The sequence below is a fragment of the Accipiter gentilis genome, chromosome 1 (genome assembly GCF_929443795.1).
Source record: "Accipiter gentilis chromosome 1, bAccGen1.1, whole genome shotgun sequence".
Lineage (NCBI taxonomy): Eukaryota > Metazoa > Chordata > Aves > Accipitriformes > Accipitridae > Astur > Astur gentilis.
The window spans coordinates 26981538-27008560 of record NC_064880.1 but is presented as its reverse complement, the minus strand read 5'-3'; the positions used below and the strand labels follow the sequence as shown (position 1 = coordinate 27008560).

General features: G+C 37.1%; 1 protein-coding gene across 2 annotated transcripts in view; it reads right to left on the bottom strand.

Moving 5' to 3' along the window:
- The window catches only part of RAPH1 (Ras association (RalGDS/AF-6) and pleckstrin homology domains 1), a 97481-nt gene that overhangs the window by 10073 nt on the left and 60385 nt on the right, over window positions 1–27023 (bottom strand). For both annotated transcript variants that reach the window (XM_049799606.1, XM_049799611.1), the window contains exons 5-12: window positions 15658–15735; window positions 14186–14345; window positions 10298–10419; window positions 8489–8554; window positions 7015–7158; window positions 5687–5797; window positions 1314–1412; window positions 585–705 (exon numbers count right to left, since the gene is read on the bottom strand). In XM_049799606.1, the coding sequence (XP_049655563.1) occupies window positions 585–705; window positions 1314–1412; window positions 5687–5797; window positions 7015–7158; window positions 8489–8554; window positions 10298–10419; window positions 14186–14345; window positions 15658–15735 (901 nt within the window). The remainder of the gene's footprint in view (window positions 1–584; window positions 706–1313; window positions 1413–5686; window positions 5798–7014; window positions 7159–8488; window positions 8555–10297; window positions 10420–14185; window positions 14346–15657; window positions 15736–27023) is intronic.

Sequence of the window (27023 nt, the reverse complement as noted above, 5' to 3'; positions counted from 1 at the left end):
AACTGTTCTGTGCTACAAAAAACCAGTCCCAGTCCTGCTGAGAGATAAACAGGAGCATATTACTGCAGGCACACACAGTTTGACACAGGAACAGAAACAGTGTTTTCAAAGTTCATCTCTAATGAGATTGTTTGGATCTTTGCCTTTGGGCAGGGACAATTTCTCTTTTTCCAATTTCAAATATTTCAGTCAACAAAAGCAGTTTAAGAGCTACACACACATGCTCTATGCACCATTAAAACAGATCTGATTTTTTTTTTCAAATAGGTGAAGATAGAAGCATTAGGAATTTGAAAGGAAGTTTCTTCCTCTCAGTACCAGAAAAACATTCTTTTTTGGAGGTGAACAAGAAGGTACTGTATGTTCCAAATACACACAACCCTGCAAGTAATATAACAAAACAGCTTTTATATATTTTTTTTATATACATGTTAAACAAAGTCTATGTTTTGGACTAATCATAGCATAAAAGACTTTGGAGAAACAGTCCCATTTCCTGCAATAGTCTCTCCTGAGGTCTCCAGATAGCAGATGATAATAAAGGTGATTAAATCTTTCTATTATGAGACATATCACATTATTACCTGGCAAACTAGATGAGCTGGAGCCTGACTTGATACTGGAGCTAGACAAGGAAGTCCAGTCATATGCCGATTCTGTTCTCTTCAATGCTTCCTGATAATTCATGTACAGTTGCTTCCCATACTAAGCAAAATGACAAACAAATTTAACAATTGTATAGGCTGTGTACCCTTTTAGGACTGTTGAGCTCCACCATTGGCTTCTCTGTTTCACCTTTTTTCCCCCAGAGAGGAACAACAGGCTCTTTGTTAAGAAGATCAAGCAACATATTTTTTTTATTAGTGAATTGCTGAAAGAAAGAAAAAGAGTTCATTTATGCTAGAAGAGATAGTATCAAGCAAGAAATGGGCCAATGAATGAACTAAGCCAACCTGGGGATCTTAGAAAACAATTCTGTTTTCTCAATTCTCTTTTCCCATAAGCCTGCTTTTTAAAATCTGTAAGGGCGCTGGCTAAAATCTAGCCATGAGGTCAGTTAGAACTTCGCTGTGTGACAGAGGTGCAGCAGAAACAAGAAGAAAGGGCACAATTACTGAATTATCATAACAACAAAGTCTAACAATTTTGCTAGGGAATTAGATATGCAAGAAGATCGTACAGTTCACACTCAAAATAGTTAAACAGAGGGAAGTTAGATTTAGCATGTATTTTGCTAAATAACTATAAATGGTTTCAAACAGATAATGACAACCACTCATGACAACAGTGTAAGACTGCCTAGAGGAAGTTACCTTAGCAATGCGGATGCCATTGATCCATTGGTGTAGAGTTCTTACATCATCACAGCAAAGATACTTGATATACTGGGATTTCTTCTGGATCTGAGGATGCTGCAGAAAAATTATTAATCCTCATCAATATTTTAACAGCTAGGAGTGCAAGGAAAGCTATTTATCTGTTGAGGTCTATACAAACTTAATGCTGGAAGCTCTTTAATAATAGTCTGTATCTGAGCTCACTTGAAAATGTTTGAGAGTGCTTCAGGAGGTGGCAGTGGGGATTGCTTCACATGCAGATTGGCAGTGTGTCCAGCATGCACTGATTTCAGGTTTGAAACACTAAGACAGGGTGAATCTTTCAGTATTTTGCTGCTGTACCTTCTACCAACAGAGTCTTCTACACCTGTAAAGCTTTTTAGAAATCTTTATACTCTCAAGCCAAGTGGTCAGAACAGTGTCAGCTTGTAAAAACCTTTCCTGAACACAAGGAAGAGACTGCCAAGACATAAAAAGTTGTCTCCTTTCACTGCTCTATGGACTAACTCACCACCTGAGGGAGACAACTGATATTTCACCTTCCTCTCACACCAAAACAAACCAGAGGAAAACAAACACACTGGTCTTCTCTGCTTTTGTATGGCTTGAGTGAGATGCTCCACAAACGACATGCTTAACAGTACAATTCCATTGTCAGCTTGTAAAGCCTTCAAGGTCGTCCACCCTACTGATACAGGTCTATCATCTAAAATATTTGCTGCTCCCACATGCACGTATAAAAAAGAAAAGGTAATGTATTTATCAATTCAACAGTCAAGAAGGAAATGTGTATTTTTCAAAAATCAGACAGTAGGAATCATTCTGGTTGGATTATTCAGTTGCTTCCTGTCCATGCTATAGAAGTTCCATGTCTCTCAGCTGTTGGGGCAACTCTGAATGCTCAAGTTCTTATATCCTCTGTTAGCTTACAGTTCAGTGACATGGAGTTTTGCTAGATGATCATAGGTATTTAAGTTTTACTGGACTGTCTGAAACATGTATCAAAACCTTTTAATCCCTTTTCAGAATATTCTCTCCTGTTATGTTCAAAACATAAATTATTTCAAAATGAACATGAATATGTTTATCTCCATAAACAGAATATATATAACTTCATTACGATATTAGAGAATTGTTTTCCTTTTTCACTACCAGCCTCTTTCACATACATGTTGTATAACAAAGAAGAGCCTATAAAAGTGCAAACAATTACTTTACTGACAAGCCACCTTTTTCCTGGGCTTGTTCAAAAATTTGGTTATACAGAAATAAAAGAACCTCTCAGAAATCTAACATTTAGGACCAAGGAGCTAATATTATATACTAGCATACAAATGCTATACTTAACAATAGCACAGCACCTGTCCTGCACAGTAAGGTTCAAGATAAACAAAGGAAGCAAACATGTAAAGACAAATTCATTCTGAACTTCAGTGAGAATTGTCTTTTCAGTTTGTATGTGCCATTCACCTCTCCAAAAACATGTTCATGTTTTGCAGGTATTTCCCAGCCTAGTGATCTTTGTGGCACAAAACTGAGTTACTATTAAGAAAAAAAAAACCCGTATTGCTTCTATACATTGGTACTAATATAAAACATCAATGTAACATTTTAAGAATTGATAAAGGCAGAACTCAATGCTGCTTAATATAATAATTTGGTGATTCATCAGTTCCACACCAAAAACATAGCTTCACTTTGTCTAAGGTACCTGACTAACTCTACCCCATTAAATATAGGGACAATTTAGACACATTAAAATTTGACTTCAACATTTTCATGTCCTAATTTATGCTAAGAATGGCAACACTTTTTAAAAAAATCTACTTAGATAAGACTCAGTCTCATTTACTCTGTGTGCTCAACAAGTCTGAAAAAATAATTCACTATTAACCTGTGTGGATGTGGCTAGAAAGTGACATGTAAGCAGAATAAATCAATTTATTTCAAAGAATTTATAAATACCTATAAACACTAATATTTTTTGCTTTTAATTGCATTCAATTAACTGTGCCAATGACCTATAAGAACATGGAAAATATTTCCAGTTTCAGCTGTATGCTTTCTCCCTTAATATTATGTCCCATATTTGATATTTGATATCTACTTCTGAGTGGGCCCAAATGCATGTTGCCCTGTCTATTGGAAGATGAAATCCTTTTTTCACACAGTGGACAGGCAGCCACACACTCCAGGCACATAAAACATTCTAATGTCCTGACATATGCAATACCACATGAGCTACACATCAAGGAAGGTAAGAAGTCACAGGAAAACTGTAGGTGCAGCTATGATCATCTCTTGTTACTTGCACCATTTTCAAATCCATGAAGACACTTTAATTGCTGTGAACATACTGTGAAAACCCGTTTTAAAATAGCTTTGTAGCTAGCTATCTTACAGGAACTGACACCATTTTGAACACTGCGTGGGAGTCAAGAGAGAGTGGGAGATGAGTTAATGCAATTTAAAATAACTTGAAGTACTCAAGTTATTCATCTCAGGTCACTGCTTTCATAACATTTTTTCCTACTTGTTCTTTCTACCTGTCCTTTATACTCAGAAGTTTCTTCCTTTACAGCATTCCCTTTCCCTCAGGTTGGGCAATATGGGTAGACTTGACACTCTAATACCAATTTCTGCACAACTCTGGACCTATGCTCTGAGAAGATGGCAATTCCCTGAAGTTAGCATTTCAAGGGCTATTATCTCACTGAACCTGAACTGTTGTAAGGTACAGAGCTGCCAAATGGGAAAAAAAAGAGTTTAGTGTTATGTTTTAGAGTATGGTGAACAATTAAATAGACTGGTATTCATCATTCTGGAACTAAGAAAATTCAGGGCAATATGAAAGTGTTTACAAAGTCATGAGGACCATGGAGAACAGGCAACAATTGTTCACTAACTGTTCACTTACTATACAAGAACTAGAGGAAAAAGAAATGGAAAGCAACTGATGGTTCAGAACAAGTAAAAGAGCGTACAAGGTAAACCCAACTGCTGCAGCATTCTAAAAGTTTCTTAGACTCCCAGAGACAGGGCACATTCAAAGAGTAAGAATGCACACAGGGCTATTAAACAGCCCAGATCCACCTCCCAACTTCCTAAATTTCTAAAGGCTGAAAAAGTATTCTGTGGAAGTATCTCTGCAAGACTGTCCTGTATTTCTAATTTTTCCCTAAGCAGCTTATAAGGAAAGAGAAATCTAGTGAGCTAGATGAGTCCAGTAAAGCCATTCTGCTGCTGCTCTCTGATCTTTTTTCCTTCCCCCACCACACAATCTACATGGATCTTCTGGCAGGTGGATGAAATCTGTCACCTTGATGGGGAAGAAAGTGATTCATAGCCATTTCTTCCCTCTGCACTAGTCCCTGTATGGCAGTTTCTCTTTTTTTTTTTACTGTATTTCTGTTAAGGAGGCTCATTACAACTCCACAGAAAATACAGTTAAACACATGTGCTGGGTTTGGCTGGGATAGTTAATTTTCTTCATAGTAGCTGCTATGGGGCTATATTTTGGATTTGTGCTGAAAACAGTGTTGGTGATTCAGGGATGTTCTCTTTATTGCTGAGCAGTGCTTGCACAGCTTCAAGGCCTTTTCTGCTTCTCACACCACATCACCCCACCAGCGAGTAGGCTGGGAGTGCACAAGAAGTTGGGAGGGGACCCAGCTGGGACAGCTGACCCCAACTGACCAAAGGGATATTCCAGATCATATGATGTCATGCTCAGCATATAAAACTGGGGGAAGAAGAAGGAAGGGGGGGACAATCAGAGTTATGGTGTTTGTCTTCCCAAGTAACCGTTACACGTGATGGAGCCCTGCTTTCCTGGAAATGGCTGAACATCTTCCCACCGACGGGAAGTAGTGAACAAATTCTTTGTTTTGCCTTGCTTGCGTGCGTGGCTTTTGCTTTACCTAGTAAACTGTCTTTATCTCAACCCACGAGTTTTCTTACTTCTACTCTTCCAACTCTCTCCCCTATCCTGCCATGGGAGAGTGAGCAAATGGCTGGGTGGTGCTTAGGTGCCAGCTGGAGTTAAACCACGACAACATAGCTTTCTCATTGTCACTAACTTATGGCAATTTAGATTTCTCATGTGCAGATTGAAGATAATTTAGAGATTCACCAGGAAAACTGACAGGCATAGTTTTCCAATTGCTACATTACTATAGGAAGTGTATTCTAAATTATAATCTCTCCCAAGATTAATATTGTGTTTATCAGCTCTTACTCATAATTAGGAAGTGTAGTTATTATAAGGGCCTAAGAATAGTGTAGAAATGTTTCAAGCTTTTTACTTGCTCTTTTCAGTATGAGAATTTTCAAAATAATTAATAACTTACCTTTAGCACTAAACAATAGTCTGTGGGTGCTTTGTATTTGTTCCGATAGTCCTGTCCGTAGTAAACACTGACATGATCTAGCTGTAGAAAGCACACGAGATCCCGTGAGACCTATTAAATACAAAAATAATCATTTACAAAATATCTTTCTTATAAAGTCACGCATACTGATAAAATCAGTCTAGTGTTAAGATCCAATACTAGTATAAGATCTAGTTAAGGTCAAATATTAGTTTCCATCTGATTCGAAAACTACCAATACAAGAAGGAGATACAGCCATGCATAAAGTCGTGCATCAGACATTCATTTTTAACCAGATATCCTCTTCAAATTTAGTCTGGGTTTTTGTGTTTTGTCTGCATTTTGCCTTTTGACAACATTTTTATACCAGACTACTAATTTTTATTCAGAGTTGGTATCAGGAAAAAGTAAATAGGATTGGCTGACTGGGAACTTTTTAACAGCTGTTGGTTACATTTCACCTTGGTAATAATCAAGGTGCTCAAATTCCAGTGTGACTGTGAGTAAAATTCTAATGATGTTTGGCAGTGATTGTAGGGCACAGAATTTCAACAGGCTATCCTGCTTATAGATTGTTTTAACAAAGCAAAAGGCTGTGGAAAGAACATCTGAGATGTATTCAGCTCTAAAGGGAGCTGGTGCACTGACAGACATTTCCTCTTCATTGCCAGCTATGTGGGAAGTTCCTCTACTGGGGATCAGTTGATGCTGTCAAGACTGATGGATTCCTGGACAACTTGAACTCACAGTAGTTCAGCCGTGAAGCTACAATGCATTTGTAGCAGCTTTCTATTTATTTTTCATTATTGATACACATGAACAGCAGTAAGTGGCAATGAAGAAATGATATTATAATTACCAGTTTCAAGAACGTAGCACAAATTCGTCTGAAAAGAATCCCATTTGTATGAACTAACTAAATGAAATTATGCAGACTGTGGAGTTGGTCTGATATTTTACGATTGGCACTTGCAGTGCAATTTGGTCCTTCATCTGAATTCTGCTTGAGAAAAGACAGCCTCTTAACTCCACTAATCATTTTTCCTCAAGTGTTTCTGAACACCTAATCCCAAACTCACTCAAAAAGCAGACCCTTGTCATCTTGTATTTTTAAATTTGTGGTTACACCCTTCAGATCAAGTGCTACCACAGTAATTTACACAATATTTCCATGAAAAAGCTACACTTTTAATTAAGGGATGCAGCACTAGGCAAGGCACAGCTAAGCCAAAATTTAAGGCTGACTCTTGTGTGCATAGTTCACCAGCAATAAACAATTCAGGGAAATTGCTTTAAAACAGCATACCTTTGCCTTCCCTTTAGGGACATAGTAGATTCCAGAAGCTCGAAGAAGAAAGTAACGTTTCTTCCAAGACTTCTTACCATCCTCTTTCAGCCACAAAACTCCCTCAATCTCTGGCACGGTTACAGAACTTCCACAGAAACATTCCTGCTGATAAACACAGTGATTTGGGAAGAGAAACAGACAGAACATAAGCATGCAGTAGTTTTTTTTTAATAACTGAAATCCTGAAATTCTTTATCTAAGGAATGCACACAAAACTGGGACAGCTTTTTTTTTCCACGCAGTGATATGAATTAGAGATTCATTGTAGAAGCTATAAGGCAATTCAGACAAAAACAATAGGGGACCTTAGCATCTTCTCAGCAGAAGAATAACAACAGAAATATTAGCAGCTACTGTAAAGATTTTCTAACCACTGCTTATCAGTAATAGATGTCCCAACAGCTTTACTGGCTTTAAAGTCATGAGGTCGCCTCATACATATAGCCTCATAAGTCTAAGTATACACAAAACCTAATTACATAACCATCAGATACAGCTACAATTCATTCCATGAGTACTTTGTGGCTACTAACTGCCAACACTACAACTTCTGTTAAGGTTCTATTTATAAAGAGCTAACAGAGGAAAACAAACACTTTAAATTCAGTCTGGATTAATATGCACCACAGAGATTTATAAGTAATCTTAGAAGACAGAAAGAATTAGGTAGAATTACAACCCTCTGCATGTCATGGCTTGAAGCACCTTTTTGATCCACAGTATTCGCATAACCACTTATTAAAACCCATATTAATAATATACTAAGTGCATGCATATGGTACTTAAAAGTGAAATTGTATTAAATATAATCCAAAATTAAATACCCAAAATATTTACTTTTGTGTAACTACTGAAATCATAATCATTATTCTTGAAATCAAGTGGAAGCTATGACACTTCAGCATGGGTAGGTCTCTATAAAAATGTCACTTTTTTTGTTGTCCTTCTATTTAACATATTCGATGTTAATTGACTTCCTTCTCTGTCACTCATTTTTTAAATTGAATATTTGGTTGTTTATTTTAAAACGGAATTGAAACAATTCAACCAATGCTACAGAATTTTACAGATAATAACAATTTGGAGAGTACTAGTAAAAAGATCTCTACTACCACAGGTCAAAAAAACCCAGGTGACAGTTCTGCAAATATTGACTGGTTTTAGCCATAGTTACAGGTAACCTCATTTTGACTATCACTGTGCATGGTATTTTATTTATTAAACAAAATAAAGACACATTTTTATTAACTGATTGTATCTGAAACAGGGTAACATTAAAATAGCCATTTATCTCAAATGTAACACATTCCATTCACAGTTGTTCCAGAATTACATTCAGCTCCATCCACCAATTTCAATCACCACAACCTTTTAGAGTTTAGCTTCCAGCTCTGGAATGACCACTATGCCCTTTTTGTTTTGACAGTCTTACCTCTAGCAGCACCTCTTTATTTCTGTCTGCCATCTCAGAGGTTTCTTTCTTCCCTAGCAGATAGTTCTGTAACAAGAGAAAACTTAATATTTCTATAGGCATTCTGAAATCAAGCTGAGCAACATTTCTTATTTACCTTTCTGTAGCTGTAAGAAAAAAACCCCAGCTATTACCCAAGAACAATACATTAATTGAACAAAACTCTGTAGTCCAATTGAAACTATCTGTCAGACTGCTAAATAATACATGGAACTAAGTTATAACCACCTTTTCCAGAAATACCAATCAGTCCATTCTCTTAAATCCTAGGTAACAACCTCATAACATTGTCCTGGCTTTCTACAAAACTGCCATTGTACCAATTGCCTGGTACAATGGATCCAGAAATAAAAATACTATGAACTTGAAAATCCCACAATAAAAATACTAAGAAAAACAGAGATCTTTAAACTTGTTACTTACTGCCATTACTTAATGTGTTCAAAGAAGCACATACAGAAACAATGTACTTCTTTCCACCTTGCCCTGACAGTTTTGCTGAATAAAAATATTTATTTTTCATGAAGAATTACTAAATACTCCTTGTCTTCTAAAAAAGGAACCCAACTACACATAGGTACTGTATCTTATTTAATAGGAAGTTTTGTACTCTCCTTCAGCTTGGAAAGGACTGGGACAATGAAAATCTTCCTCTTCCTAACCACTATCTCTTATGCTGGGAAAAAACCCCCACAATATTCACAAAGTTTAACCAGGTCCATATTTTAAACCAAGGAGAAATACTGGGTTTATGCTGGTACCTCACTCTTGTTGACAGTGCCCACCATCAACATGACGGTGAATATGATATAATGAATATTATGATAGTAAACATATCAACTACATGCTTTTAAAAAGAATTTAGAATTTTGTTGCTTCATCACAAAGCACTTGGTTTCAATAGTTGCTTTAAAAAAAACAAACCAAGTAAACTGATGGTGTCCCAAAGGATGAGCATGAAAAACTGACACTCAGTTTAAATCCAAGAAATTACCACATAGATGCTATACAGATATAAAAATAATCTATGGCCCCAAAAGGGAATACATTAGGTAAGAGTTAAGCAAGAGATCTGTGATATTATACCCAGGTTTTTTTCAATTCAAATTCTTCAAAGAGCCACCTTCTGCTTTTCTGTATCATTTCCTCCACTCCCTTACAATTCTGAACTGCTGCCAGATATCAAATCTGTAGCTACGATTTGAGAGAAGAGAGGCATTTGAGATCATTTGAGAGAGAAGAGGGGCCTTCAGTTTCCTAGTCAGGGAACAGGAAACGGCTGAACAGAGGCTTGTCTCAGCTTCCACAGGGAGCTCTCTTCTCTTCACTTGCCATTTGACCATGAAGTAGCTATTCTCTTAGATTTTCTCTTCCCCTTCTTGCCAGCAACGTACGAATGCGCAGTGGAGAGGCATTACTATTAGTAATATCTGTCAACACCTTTCTTGCGTATTTACATATTTGACCAGCACTAAGCGTTGTTGCAAATGCCATGAAATCGCTTGCCTTCATCTCCATTAAAATTACCCACAAACACATTAGCAAACAGGTTGCTTCAGCCTATGGTTTTCTGCTAGGGACTTGGATTTCGTGCCAACCACAGTGTGGATTATACATGGTGCCGAAATGTAAAATTGCCTGGCATTTTAATACATACACAAGTATCAAAATAAAAGTATAGAAATGAATGTTACCAAAAAAAGTCAGAAACTGCAATTAGGCATGCACGCGTCCACACACACATGCATTCAACATGAATCTCAGTCTTACCTGGGGATTCTTGAAAAGTGCATATTTCTCTATACGTTCCACAAACATTAGTTTGTTTTGACTATCTCTTGTCCAGTTCAGAAGATTTTCAACTAAATTTTCATGATCTTCAAAGATCCTTTCTGCAGCAATAACAAGAGAGCAAATACATTTGAACCTGCCACATTTTGTGACAGAAACTACTCTGTAGTCAGATCTGGGAGACAAGGTATATACATAGCGAAAATAGTTCAAGGTCTACTAAAATGGGGAAGAAGTTTACACTAAGAAACTAAAATAACTCAGTCAACGTTCAGACACGCCTGGTTTAATTTTACACTTACACTCACTCAACACTCACTTCTGTCTTTTCAGGCTTATACTTCCACCAATACATGAAGTGTTTTTCTTTTTTTTGTTTTTTTACCTGACAAAGCCTACCATCCCACATGAACACAACAGACTCAAATAATGACACTTCAAGTGTTATGAGTACAGATAAGAAATACTTATAGGTACTCTGGTCCACACAATCCCTGGAGGAATTCTTTAGGCAGCTTTTTCAGCACAAAATTTGTTTCTACATCCCCAATTACCATTTCAGTCATGAAGGAACAAGAAGAGTAACGGACAATGATCAGAGGGAAAACAAAATGCTTCCCAGATGCGGAATACCCATGGTTAGTGGGAGTATTGTAGAAGTCTGAAAATTGACACTGTCTATTTCTTACAATCTATCTTGCTGAATAAATGATGTATCAACAATGGCTTCTGAGAACTCTGAGCTTTGATTCTGTTGAAATAGTTATCACCAGTACAAGATACTGAAAATAGGCAAAAGAGAGGAAGAAAAAAAGAGGAAAACTTACTGAAATGGTACAGAAATAACTGAAAACCCTTATTTTAAAATAAATAAGTAAAAATACATGTTTGGGAAACCACTACACCAACTTTCTGCTCCTTTTAAAGACCCTACAGTAGAACCTTGTTTTCTGCCATTTGTTCCCTCTTCACATAGGCCACACAGTGGCATTTCAGCAAATTATTTCCTTCAGAATCTTTTGTCACATGCTTGACCTTTCAGTGAAAGCCGAACAAGTTTTTTTTCCACTAAATCAATTACACCACATTTTTACAAAGGGTATATGGCACTGATCACATCCAGACCTAGAAGCTATCACTAATGAAGACTGAGATGACAGATGACATCTCAACGTCTTTGGTAATTAAGAATACTAAGCAGCGTGAATGCAACAAAATGTCATCTGTAGAGAATGAATTAGGGTTTGAGATGACAACACAACATTACTTAGGTCTCAGTGCGATCTTTCTAAGAAGATTTCAAGTTACAACTCACGACTTCCATTAAGCTCTATCAGCAACACAGCAATACTGTCTTCCAAGAAAGTAAAAAAGGTGTTACCTAACAGAAGAACAAAAAAAACCCTCAGAGGACTGTGATACAAAAGCTTAAATCTCACTGCAGCCTCATTAGTGAAACTGGATAGATAGCTTTCAAAACATATCAACTGTTATTACAAGAAGAACAATAACTGAACTCAAACACAAACCAACTTATTCACCGAGTATATACATACCCATAGTACGTAAAACTTCATATAATGCAACATTCCTACTATTAAATATACTCTCTAAAATTAAAACATTGCAACTCACAGATACTTCATAGACTACCCTGCTCTAACTAAAAAAACGAAAACCACCTTTGTCCCAACCAAAAGAAACCTTCCACAGTTGTTTCTGTTACAAACTTGCAGGGTAAAATGGGGCAAAGCATTTCATTCTGCATTCTGGAAATGGTATCGCTGAGTTCTTCTGAAAGTACACCTAAAGCTCCTGGTTAAACCATTAGAGAGTAACAGGTGGCCTTCTACTTCAAGTACATGTACCTAAACCAGACCCCTCAAAAACTAGTTAACCACACATATTTGAAGCAGACCACATAAAACGCAGAGAAAATCAGAAACTCCACAGGCCTCATGTCTTTCTCTGCAGTTTGTTAGCTTAAAGCTTTCACTGCATTTTTTTGAACTGTGCAATTAATGAGCAATCAACTGACAAGACAACATGGTAAAATACACTGTGAGGGTACATAGGTCTTCTGTGGCTCGGCAAAGGAAAACATTGTAATAAAGGAATACCTTCCTCTTACATCTGCATTTCCAGAAAATAATGTTTCAAAAGATGAACCACTGGCAAAATAACACAATACAATACACAATAGTACATTGGGGGAGGGCTTTGTTGTAATCATTCTTTCATCTGTTTTTCAAGTTCCAGTATAAAACACATGAATCAAACAGGCTGCATTTTGGATTGTCTTTTAAAAAACCACATATGTGAAATCTATGAAAAACTACTTAACAGTTACCCTACCAAGGATCAAGGAAAGCCAAACTGAAAAACGAAAGAGGAAACAGAATTCTACCTTCTTGCTTCTCTCTTAGGGTTAACATGTAATCTGAATTTAAAATTCTGTAATTTTAACAGATGTTGTTCTTTAGCTTGAAACTCAATACAGCAGTCAAATTCTGTCATTCCCAGTATGTCACTGAGCCCATACAATAGGGTATGCATATACTTGCAAGTATACCAGAGAGATTTGTTAACCCTGGTTTCATGTCAAAATAATGTTAATTTCATCACACTGTTAATTTGGATAAACATAAGTTTATCTTTCTGTCTGCAGCCTAGCTCTTTGTTTCTAACAAAAGTTGAAAATATTTTTTCCAGTATTTTTTTCCTTTATTTTTTCCAGCCTGCACAGTGAATGCAAGTGTCTTACAAAAGCAAATCTAGGATGGGAAAGACCCCTGGATGAGCCTTGAGTTCAGGATCCTGCTACATAAACATACAGAGATTTTTCAGTGATAGAAACATAAAACTATTGCAGAACTAATAAGGTTATTTATTCGTATTATTCTCATTGGTAAAATGTTACAGAATTACACCTTTGATTTTCATATACCTAATTTGGATTTACACAGAATTTGTGCAAATTCTTTCTGGCTTCAAAATCAGGCAACTTTTAAGATTTCATTTATTGGAATGTTAAGGTTTTGAGCCTAGTAAGATATTATTTTTCATATGAAAGGTAGAAGATTCAAAGGATACCTTGTCACCCTACAACAGCCTTTTTTGTCTAACAATAAGCAAAGTTAACATGTTACGCAGCCTGAAATAGAAAGCGTTTTACCAAAAGAGAGAGGAAATATTAATTTGTATTTGAATTTGAAATCCAGAAATACGGGTTCAGTTCTGGGCTTTTCTTTAGTCAGAAGGTAAGGTGCTTAACAGCTCTCTGACATAATTCTTCTCTGATAATGGATATTAATAATACCATTTTTCTATCATTTTTCCCCTGCTTTTCCATTCAGATGCTATATCTTTTGGCTAAATGAACAACTTGCATTGTGGTATGTGAAATGCAGCGCAAAGGAGCTTTAACTGCCCTTAGAGCCATATTGCTAATTGCATTAAAATATTTAACAGAAAAAAAATTCAGACAGCTTTTTGTAATGAGAGTTATTAGGATCAGTACCAGATACTGTTTACAAAGAGGAAGATGCACAGTAAGTTTTTTAACCTTTACCTCCTTCTGTGGAGAACACATGAAAACCAAGAGGCTTAGTGACTAGACAGCAGTAAAATTCCTATATTACACCTTAGAATTTAGACATGCTTTTCATATGAAAGAAGAAAACATTTCCAGATCATTCTGAAACAATTTCTTTCATGAGCTCTACTACATGAATGAACTTCTACTACAAGAATGAACAGGATGATGAACATTATGAAGACAAGAATTTAAATCATTCTGAGGACACAGATATAGACAGGTGTTACATCAATAGTTAAGAATTATAAATGTTTATAATTATTACTTACCCATTTGCAACTCAGAGATAGTTTCCACCAATGACCAGTCTAAACTGTAACCACAATGTGATTTGTCCATTAGATTGTCCAATACTTGTCTCACTGTCTGTCTCTCATCCACCATCATTGTTTTTGAGCTGTCATCAGACATATGGACTCTGATCACCAACTATAAAGCCGAAAATTAGGAAAACAATAAGGATTCATTTCCCACATTTCAAATAAAAACATGTTTTTTAAGATCTTGTTTCTTTTTCTAAGGTTTTCTTAAAAGAGCATAAAATACTAAGTTCAATCAAAACACTCCCTCAAAATGTAAAAAGCCATAAATGATGTTTAGATACTTGTATCATGAACACTTAACAAGACATGGCTCTCCTTCAGTATAAAAGAGTAAATACAAAGGCCTTCCCAATACAATGACGATGTGCTTTAGTCATGTGTTAAGGAGGAAAAAAAATCCCTCCCGCCAAAGTGTCCTGTTCTGATTAATAAATTGTCTTTGTGACAATTTTTCTCACATATCTAGGTGGAACAAACACAGATATAGAGTTCTGCACAACCTTATATAGAATCAGAATTTTTCAGATTTGCAATTCAAGCTTTCTGCCCGCTTCCTCCATATTTCTAAAAATGCTGATTACGTAAACAATACACCTATACTAAATGTACTTATTCTGGGGAGTATGAAACTTTAGTGCTAAAGAAATCTGCTTCTAAAACACAATGGCCATTTTTGTTAACCAATCAAAAAACTTAAGACAATAAATTCTTCTTGCCAATCGCTATGCTTCCTTTTTTTATACCTTGTTTAGCTGGAAAAGTTAAAACCTTCTGTTTGTAATACACTGGTTGGCTTGTTAATTCCCATCTTCCAGCCAGGACACTTTTTCAGCTTTTGATATAAAAACACTAAATGTAAAAGGCATTTTAATCTACTGAAAAACTCCAAACATAAAATAAAAATGCTAAATTTCAAGGGAGCGCTTTGTATTGTTTGATAGTGAATTAAGTAATGTCAGCAGACTTTCTCTATTTGGTAACCCCCATCTGTAGTCTGGAATGCTTATATTCCATTTATCACTGAAAAATCCTGCTATGCATAATGGGAAGGGGTCTGTAAAGAAAACAGACCCAAATTTTAAATGTGTGACTGCTTAATTTACAAAGACAATCTCAGGAGGCTGGACCTTCATTTCAGCTCTGGGTAGAAGTTGGCAAAGTCTTCTCAATGTGCACTAGCTGCAAAATAAGCTGTTACTTAAGAAAAACATAATGTTATTCTATATTCCAGGATCTTCCTGATTAGGTCCAGGTTAGATAAGAAAGTACATTATCACTCAAGATGAGAACACCACAGTGTTCCTATTTTATTTAGGGCAACTTAAGGGTCATAGACACAAATGAAAAGAATTTTGCCTGTATTTTCCAGGGGGAGAAGTATAAAATAAAGATCTTATAAACCAGTATAAATAACTTACCTTTTTTACTTGTGCCTCTTTAATCTTCTCTAATGCAACCCTAATCTTCTCCGCTTTGATTTTAGCGGCCTGTTCCTCCTAGGGGGACAAAACATACAGAATTCCAGTTAACACAAACTTCAGTCCAGTTTTAGTGGATTTAATTTTGTGGCTACAATGCTTTAAAACATGAACTGAAATGCTGATTTACCCACCTATGAATCCTCAACTATATCTTAGTGATGATGAAGACTATTATTTTTTAAGACAAAAAGTGTTACTGTATAGATCTAACATTTAGAAATACAGCTACCATTATCTCCAGAAGAACATACTGGTATATATTTCGTATAGACACATTTGGTATGTCTTTGTTCTTCCATATTGTAAGTAGCCTTATGCATTGCTACCAAATATTTTAGCACATCATGCATTTATCAGAATAGATTTGGACAACACATATTCCACAAGAGTGTACAATCGAACAGACCCAATAGATTCAACATAAAACATAAATAGCACACTGACAAGTATCAGAATTTAACAGCACACAGCAAGTATGGAAATCAAATCCTATAAATAGGATTCCACACTATGTACGTTGGTTTGGAAGATGTTAAACTATTAAATCTGTTTGCAAAAAGTAAGTAGCTTGAACACTCCCTTTACCTCTACTAAATCCAGGCTGTGTTTCTCCTCAATTTAAGTATTTTAAGATACATAAAGCAAACAAGCATTCTTTTCTTTGATGCTCTTCTAAGTAATCAGTTTTTGTTACAACTGGAAATGCATTAGAAATTCATATCATTTAAATCTGTTCTATCTGCTGATGCTAAAGAAAACTGTATGTTGTAAGACTAGCAATACAGTTTTTTAATTCTTGAGTTAATTGATATTTCTCTTGAAAGCGGATTTGAAATACGCAGCTAAACAAGGAACCACTCTTTTTAAGATGCCATAGGCAGGTTTCAGATTTTAGAAATCTTAAATTGTAGATGTTCATTGTGGCTAATATCTAAAAGCATTATAATTATTTAAAAATATCTAGAAAAATAAACAAACATATTAAATAAACAAATTCCCTCCAAAATATTCAATCTCCTTAGAAAAGAAAAAAAAAAAGATTTTCCTCAGATCATAAGTAGCACAGCCCATCACAACAACACTCAGAATACCATAGACATTTATTCTGCAATGCTTTCTTGTAGGAATTCTTGGTTTCTTTACCATGTGTTTAGATGGTTGCTTTTCTTGTAAAAGTCAAGATTCAGCAATCCTGAAATCCACCAAGTTTAATTTTTCCACTTCTCAGGGAATTACTAATATTCCTATCAACTGCTAAAAGGCATTCCCTATGTTACTTATTGTACTCTTACTTATTGTACTCTTTTGCTCCCTCACACCTGTGGCCATACTATGCAGTGGAAAAAACATCAGCTAGACGGGACAATAGGCTGCCTCGTGAAAAAGATAATTCTTTTCAATAAAATGAACAAGTAAATTGACACAAGCAGAAATAATGTGAACTTGAAACATTATCTGGGAACTGAATTACCTAGGAACATAGGTTTTTATTAGTCTACAGGGAACTATGGCTTTTTATTCATGATAATGATTGTGTCACATAGCTTAGAAAGGTTAAATCAGATTAGCATTCTATTAAAAACAAACAGTGCCACGATACTTAGAATCACTTAAACGTATAACAAACCTAGAATTCTAAAATATTCTTCCTCTTTCTTAACATTAACTGTTTCCATCTGTAAAAATAAATTATTACTAAAAACCAAAGCTTTAAATACTTATAAGTTTCTAAAGTGATGCCATGCACATACACATTATGAAATCTGCAAAAGCAAAAGACTCTTTTATTAAACGCTTGTAGAAACTGTAATTTATGGTTTAAAAAAGCTGCTCACTAACCCAACCGTAAACCTTTATTGCTGTACAAAGGTTGACAACACATTTGGTTTTGCTCTTCACTAAAGTCAAGCAGCACAATTTTCCACCCCCATTTCACTGTACACCTGTACAATGCAACTATCTGTAGCAAACCCCAGCAGGAGCACTTTACAGCCACAGTGCACCCGCAGCAACAAGAGAGCAAGCAACAAGGAATCAGTTGGAGGCCCCTCATATACCTGCGCCAACACAGCTACAACATCTTTGTTGATATCAAAGTTTATAATCCATCATTCCCTAAAATACTTTTAAAAATATATAAATACGTAGACCAAAAAACATTTTGAGGATTTACTACTTGAATGCCTCCCAATTACTCTTCATTTCCCACTCAATTTTAACGTGGGTCCAGAGATCACAATTTCTTATACTTTACTAGAGTATAACAAAATCAGTTTAAATTTAAACAAACCCCAGAATTATGATTATAAAAATAAGAACCAGTTTCAACCAACAACAAATGATAAAAAGAGATCAGAATCTACTTACTGGAAATGCACAGACAAAAAGGAAGCAAGAATTAGGAATTTCTGAAAGCACATATTAGTCAAGGATTTTAAGTTATTCAAGTTTTGCTTTATAGTTAGTACTCAGGCCACTGTTGCACCATTGCTGATGTGACAAACAATGTTTCACTAGAGCAGAAGGAAGAACTATCTATTTTGATTACTTAATAAAATAATAAGCACTCAATTCTTCAAAACTCACAACAATTTATTCTAATTCTCTCCTAATGCCCCAAGAAAACAGCGATCCACATCCCCTCCCCATCAAAGCCACCCCAAAACTGCACTCAGACACAAACACAGGCTCTCTCCTCCCCCTGTACATGGAACCAAGACACTTCTCAATGGGAGGAAGCATGTGCAATCCATCAGCTTCTTCCGAGCTAACATCACTTTTCATTGCACATGGAGAAAGGTGACAGGTGGCAAAAACACTCAACTGCCACTGTAAACTATTCAATGCCACAAACTAACAAGACCAAGACACACAGTCCAATCATGTTTAACTTAGGTATTTATTTCCCCTTTGCTAGTAAATCCTTCTAGTAATAGTGATGCAAGTTAGGTTGCTGAAGGGTCATAAACATGCACGTAAACAGCAGGACTTCTGCCTAGGTCATGGTTTCACTAGTGGCATATAGCAACGTAAATCACCTGCCTCCCTTGCACAACATTACTTCTTAGTTATAGTATAGTGCTCCTGTGGCCACACAGACAATTCAGTCAGGGACCTGATCTGGTTGAAAACTAACACAGCAGAAACATTCAGCAGAATCCACTCCTTGACAAGACTGCCTTTATGGTCACATACATGCTATGGAAAAGCACGAAGGAGATACATACATATACCCACTGCACAAAAACATAAAACAAAGGCATGTCATTTCCACCTCTCACAGGAAAAGGATAATCTCTTTAGTAACAGTAGAAATCACTGCAAAATTGCAACATAAATTCGTCACTTTAATGGGATGACTTTGGGAGTATCGTTATACTTGCATTTTAAAGCTTTGAGCTGAGATTACTTTTGGTTATGGAAAACATCACACATGATTTAAAAGAATGCTTGGCAACATATTTATGTGAAGAACTTCTTCATCCAAGATATACTAACATATTGTGAACTAAATTTGAAAAAGTACAGCTCTCCAATGCAGTGGTCTTTAATTTATGACTTTTTCTTTTTATATCAGAACTCAGTTTTCAATAATTTTAGCCTATATTGGAATGAATAACCCACAAAAATCTCAAGTTAAGATTTCCTTAATATAACAACAATCACAGCCTCCTGTCCCAGCTTCCAGTTAAATGTGCAGTTACAAGATATTCCAGCTATATTTTAACATTAAATATGCAAGATGTGTGCTATGACAGAGCTGACCTTGCTCAAATGATTTTGTGCCTCACATTTCTACGTTAGGGTTTTATTTTTTGTTTCATTGTGCATTTTTAAAGTGTCATTAACTGATCCCTTTTACAGAGATCACAGGCAGAATGGAAAAAGAAGGGGGAAAAAATCACTTAAGAAAGGTTACAGTATTTAGGAAAGCTAGTAATTAAATGATGAGACTTAAGTAACAAAGTCCACATTTCACTTAGGTTAGCAGGGTAGATACACAGATCACAAGATGCATAAAAGAAGAAATTTCTTTTACGTTTAATATTTGGAATTCTTCTCTGAAGTCTTTCTTTGAATGCAAATAACAAGATAACTAAATACACAAGTAGCACTGACTTCTGAAGAACTAGAAGCAGGTATCCATTGTTTATTTTCCCAGCTACAGCCTAGCCTCAGGTAGAAAGGCAATCACCTGTTTTGCAAGGGCTCTCCTTCTTGCAGAGTTTTTATTGAAACAGAGGTTCCTGTTGCCTGAGAACACCATATTAACGTCTCAATTTGTACCCAATTCCCCAAGACCTCAAGACATTTTTATTAGCCCCATGTTTAATGTGTACCAATCAGAACATTAATCACATGAAGTGTTTTCTGTTGGTTATTTTCACTTATTATTTTTTTTAAAAAGGAACACTAGAACAAGCGTGCATGTGATCAGCACTGGTAGGGAAAAGCTGAATGAGTGAATGTTAACAGCAGTTCTTCTGTATTTCTCGATAAACTCATTAGGACAGGCAAAACACCCCTACCCTAAAAAAACATGTGTGGCAATGGTGGCACAGCCCATTTATAAACAGTGAACTTGTGTTTACAGTAGTTGTTCATGACCATTCTCAAAAGATACGTTTTATTGCATTTCTTCTCAAAAATAACCCAGAAGAACCTGTATCTGAGTAAAGCAGAAAGGGAAACAAGACATTACTCTCTTTCAAAGCTCACTAAATGTGAATGTACAGCAGTCATTTTCCTGGTGAGGGGTCCATCCTCCCTAACGTAGACTCATCCTACATTTCCTCCTTCTTCCTTCCCAACTTAATATAGCATTTTCTATAACTCTGGCATATTTCTGACTTACTGTCACCATATTGTATTATGTTAATAAATATGGAAATGCATGTAAAGCAGTAGTATTGTTTTGGGGGTTGCGTCTGAGAATGTGTCTGAAAAGTTTTTAAATATTACAAGGACTGGGGTGGTACCATATTTTTCCTTTGTTCTATTTCTGTACACCACTCAAACTTTTTGCTATTAAAAGCCTAACTCCAACACAGAAGATGGCTTCTAAATTGGAGAAATTGGAAAGGAGCAGTTACATTTTTGAGATGCACACTGGCCCTTGTCACAAGTTCCTACAGAAGGGATCTTTTCCCCCCACAGTCTATTAGGGCAAAGAAGGAAGGCCAAGGGACAGGTGGCAGTTGCTTATGAACTTAAATGGATAATGGCATCTATGAATCTCTCCAGAACCTCCCTTATGCTTGATCAAAATTACCCAGTACTTAAGCTTTTCACACTCTCCCTATGATCTTGGGCCATACTACAACAACATATACTATTTGGCAAAGTATTAATGTTGGAAGTGTGATACAAAGAAATTTTCACAGACAAACCTGGCAGTGCTACTTGTTATTAAAGAGAACCACTGTGCAACTTTTACAAGATCAGAATTGTATTTGCTTGTAATATCATTAAACCAGCTGGTTAGGAAGAAAGACAGTAGCACCGCAGTTATCTCGAACCGAAGTTGAGGAAGAGAGGATGCAAAACCAGCACTGCAGCTACCTCAAAGGATGAGGAAAAGCAAAAGTTAAGTTTGTCCATAGCAAAAAAACGTGGATGTCCCTATCTCTGGGAAACCTGTTTGTCCCAATTTTCACAGAATGGTTGAGGTCATCTTGTCCAACTCCCCTGGTCAAGCAGAGGCACCTAGAGCCACGTGCTCAGGACCAGTGTCCAGATGGCTTCAGAGTATCTCCCAAGCATGGAGACTCCACAACCTCTACGGGCAACCTCTGGCAGCGCTCAGTCACTCTCACTGTAAAAGAGTGTTTCCTGATGTTCAGACAGAGCCTCCTGTGTTTCAGTTTGTGCCCATCACCTCTGGTCCTGTCACTGGGCACCACTTAAAAGACCCTGGCTCTGTCCCATCATCTTTACAGCCTCCCTTCAGATACTTGTACACATTGATGAGATCCCCCGAGGCTTCTCTTTGCTAGGCTGAACAGTCCCAGTTCTCTCAGCCTCTCCTCACAGGAGAGATGCTCCGTCCCTTCATCATCTTCATGGCCCTTTGCTGGACTCTTTTCAGTAGCCCTGTATCTTTCTTGTACTGGGGAGCCCAGAATTGGACACACTACTCCAGGTGTGGCCTCACCAGTGCTGAGTAGACAGGAAGGATCACCTCCACCCACCTGCTGTCAACACTCCTCCCAGTGCAGCCCAAGATACTGTTAGCCTTCTTTGCTCCAAGGGCACACTGCTGGGTCATGGACAACTTGGTGTCCACCAGGACCCCCAGGTCCTTTTCTGCTGAGCTGCTTTCCAGCTAGGTGGTCCCCAGCATGGACTTGTGCATAGTCCTCCTCAGGTGCAGAACTTCACATTTCCCTCTGTTGAACTTTGTGGGGTTCCTGTCCGCCCATTTCTCCAGCCTGTCAAGGTCCCTCCGGACAGCAGCACTACCCTCTGCATCACAGCCACTCCTCCCAGTTTGGCATCATCAGCAAACTTGCTGTGGGTGCACTCTGCTCCATCATCCAAATCAGTAATGAAGATGTTAAAGAGGACTGGACCCAGCATTGACCCCTGGGGCACACTGCTAGTTACTGCCCTCCAACTAGACCTGGTGCCACTGATCACCACCCTCTGGGCCCAGCTATTCAGCCAGTTTTCAGTCCACCTCACTGTCTGCTTATCCATCTCAACCATCAACAGCTTGTCTATGAGGGTTAGCTTGTCTATAAGGTTAGGGCAGAGCACCTAGAGACCACCTAGAGGGGTCACTGGAGTGGCGCTGGAGCTGGGTAGCCAAAGGCAAGCTGGAGCAAAGAGATCAGTGCTAGGAGTAGTTTTTGGTGTGGGCCAGAGGTGGGGGAACTTAGTCCAAGCCTGAGAGTCCAACCCAGAAATTAGGGTTAGTGTTTGCCATCATCCAGACCATTAACAAAGATGTTGAAAAGTACTGGACCCAGTATTAACCCCTGGGGTGCACCTCTGCTTAATGGCCTGCAACTAGACTTCATGCCATTTTGAAGGTATGCTTGAAGGTATGACAGAATATAATCTTCTTCAGCCCAGACATACATTCTGCTGTCTCCCTGGAAGACTACTCAAACTAGATTTGACAAAGCTAGTAGCAATAAAGAAAAAAAACCAAAATGCATTTGCAATGAATTTCACTGGCTCTTTATCCCTTGAAGCATCCCTCTGCACTAGATCATCTTCCTGCTTGCCTCTGAATAGAACCTGTCTTGTAACAGCTCTAGGCCAGGCTTCTCACTGGGGCTACCTAAGGCAAATAGGTATAGGAGAAAAGGTACTAGATCTGGAACGAGGCAAAAACAAGAAAGGGGAGAGAAAAAAAACACCAAAAAAACCCTAAACAAACCAGAAGAGAGAATAGGCCTTAGAAACCACAGTAAGGAAGTTTGAGAGTGGAAAGAAGATCTAACAGATGAGGCACTAGGACTGACTGGTAAGGAGTTTTAGCTGGATAAAAAGCTCGACTGATAGATGGAACAGGGCAGAAACACAGATTTCAGAACATAAACTGTTTGTCTAACAATGTATCCACAATAGTGTATTATAATTCATTCCAAGACAAAGGTGACATTAAACCTACACAAGAACATCACAATAATCACAGCAGATTAACACAAAGCAGTTTGTTGAATAGAAATTTTATATCGTAATTTTCAGTGTTGCACAAAACCCTGCTACTAACCACCTACATCCTTTTTGTGGTTTCCAGGTGTGGCCATCACAGCTTCCTCAAGAACTGGCTATAGGAGGCTGGAGTTTTCAGATCATGCTTACATCCTTGGCAATTAGAAATCAATTGCTGCATTTTTAAACTGCATTTAAACAATTCCAAACTGATGCTTCATTCAAGAATGAGCACACCTGAATCAGACTCACCTAAGATGCATGAAGCCAACTTCACAACTGATTTACTCAAAGGTCTGAAGGGATTAGAGTGTGTAGTAACCAAAATCCACAAAGCAGGGGAATCAACATTCATAAGAAGAATATTTGCCTTTTAGGTCAACAAGAAAAGAAGAATGAAGTGCTAGCTATTTGGGAAGAGAAGGCATAACATGATTCCTTTTCTCCAGATGCTGACATACATATCTGCAGCATTATATCATTAAATCACCATCATCTGGCTTCCTGAATGTAGTTTCAGCTTCACATGCATCAAAATGGTAGAAAAAATGGTAATTTCAAAATCCAGCATGTCACATTTCTATTTCCTATTTTCATGTCCTAAACTGGAATATGTTTGAGCCCTGAATACTCTCTTAAAATTATTTGTATCTGCTTTATATTTCACAACCATAAGCTTAGTTTTCAGTATTCATTTGATGGCTTAATCCCAACCCTATAGGGAAACAAGCTTGCAGATCTGACATTAAAGATACATTGCTTTATTTTCAATATTCAAGAACTTCACTGATATGCTTTCACTTCTTTCTGTTTTCAAAAAAAGGGGTTTGAATTCTATATGAACAGTAACACATGGAATTATGTTTAAAAATTAAGAGACCACCACAACAAATAGATAATTTTCTGTGAGATCTGCCCTATGCTGTGACAGGAACTGTGTTTGTGCATGTTTGTAATGCAAAAGGAATCTAGTCCATGACTAGAATTTTTACAATTAGTTATATTACCAGAAGGCAAAAACCATATTATCGTTCTGCCAAAGTGTCTCTAGTCTCAATATAAGAGGTAGGCAGATCAAAGAAGGGGAGGAATACAAGAAATAGTAAGACAGTAAGAAACAGTTGACGCACCAGAGACACCAGCATAGAGCTGCAACATGATCCTACAGTTAACTGATCTAACACCTTGCTACAATTGCAGGGAAAAGCCTTGTTTCTTTGGACTGCTTCTCTTATACTGCAGCTCGTCTGATGTTCCAGCAAGCTTAAGAGATCTAAGTGGCAAAGTGGACTTCCATTTCATCATTTTACTAAAGATATTTCTCTCCACAGGAGGTCAATAGAGAACCAGTAAGTATCCACACCAAGACTGTGTGCTCAGTAGTCAGAAGCAGAGGGCACAGCTGTACTGAGACAGTCCTAAACTGAGCTAACAACAAACATTATCCTCAGAACATCAGCAAGCTCACCAAAAGCACCTGGCTCAAAGGGCTGTACGGTCTTTATAAGACAAAGATTTATAAATCCAAACATTTAACTTCAGGAGTCTATTAGAATCACTGTCATGTGACACAATGGACTTCAAATTTTATGCTTTTTTGAAACTGAAGTTCCATATGGTAACCAACACTCATCCCATGTATAAGTAACCAGAAGGGAGGATATGAAAACACATGGAGATGAAAGAGGAAATTATGGTTTCCCTTTCTGCCACAGCCGTTGTTAATCTATTTGCAATCAAGCAAGGTTTGCTCATTTGCTGGCTGTTTGCTTTGTTGAGGGTGCAGAGGCACAGAGCTGACAGGGGAAGGGAAGAGGTATGGTCTTAAATTTTAAGCTAAACAATCACAAGAGCATAAAATTACTCGGGTTTGGCTATTTATACTCCTCTAGAAGACAGCCTGAAAATTTTTTGTCAAGATGCATGCTGACCAGTTTGAGAAGAATGCTAAGGTATTTAAGAAAAAGCAGTAAATGAATTCTAAACTTTTACTGGAAAATACAGACTACTTATGCCCAGCACACACTATCCTTATTGTTTTGAAGCCATCAAGGCACATTTTGTCACTTCAGGCTTGCCTGAGTTATCTATTCTAGAGTGTCTATTTTAGAAAAATAACGCAAGGAGTGGGTTGCAGTAGGTAGTAACATCAGACATATCTGACACCTCAGCTACTGAACAAAGTTTTCTCAACAACATGAAGCTGTATGTTCTTCATCCCAGCTTGTTTCTTCATCAAGGAGATTTATAGCTTGCTCCATTCCCACCTACTCTAGTTTCAAAAGGAAGAATGTATAGAAAATGTAATTCTTAAACTGAATGGCAATTTGTGCTCTCTTAATACATTGCTGACCTCTTTCCTGTAAAGAAAATTATTTTATAATCAGGATTTGTACATACCTGGTTCATTAGACCACTGTGTCTTACTAGGATATTCTCCCCACATTATACCAAGATAGCATTTTAAGTGTTAAAAAAAAAAATCCCACTACTTACTACAGTTTATCTTCAATATAGCAAGTGAACTTCTTTTAGGGATACTACTGCCTTTTAACAGTACTTAATACTCCCACATATTTTCCACAGTTGCGATCTTTTTTATTTTTTGAAACTAGTGAATGGGAACAGGAACAAAAGAACTTCTAGCTCAGTACATTTCCTTTTCAGCTAAGGCATTTTACCTGCTGATGTGGCTATTAAGTATTTGCCAAGAAGCTGAACACTTTAATAAATCTGCAGAAATTCAAACAATAAAATTCAGCCTTTAAAAGCACCTTGGACAATCACAAAAATCATGTAAGTGAACGCACAAGTCCCTGGAAAGGGCGGGTGTGGGAGAAGCATGGCACAAACCAAAAGCATTCTTTCTACATAGAAATAGTCACATACAGGTGGAAAGAAGAAGCATCACCTTGGTCAGCAAATGAGAAGGCTTTCCTGCAATGTTTCTCAGAAGGAGGGAGGTTTCCCTGTCCAAATAGGAGTGCTTGTGCAGAAAGAAAGAGAAAGAACATAAGTCAGAAGAAGTCAGTATAGTAATTTTATAGTGTCTTGATTACAGAAGATAAAGTAGGGTTTAAGGAAAAAACCCTACATCAATACTTTATTTCCCTCCCATAAAAATGCAAACATTCCCAAATACTATGAGCCTAACACACTGGTATAAAAGCAGTTGTGCTAATAGAGGACACTATTTTAATCTTACCCTATACAAAATGTCACACAATAGAATTAAGAAAAGTTTTTCTTACCTGCTACTGGGTTTCTTTTCTGCAAGAGACAACTTATTTTTAAAGACAATTAGAACTACAAAAGTAAGAAAGCATGCACTTACGCTTTTCAAAATCCTGTCCAGTCTTCTAAAACTGAACATTCTACTTCTGTTACGCAAACAAAGCCACTAAAAACTGGTCATCCTGGAGACAAGAAACTGGTTTCATGCTGTCTACACTGGCTGCTGCTTCCATAGTTTAAAAAAAACGTTACCATAATAATAATAATCCAAATCTGACTTACAATTGATTTTTTTTTTTTTTTTTTTTTTTAAAAAAAAGGACTTAAGTGTCTTTTCTCCTGTACAGTCCAAATTACATAATCCCAGAAGTTAGAAACAAAATCCTATATTTCTCTTAGGGGAG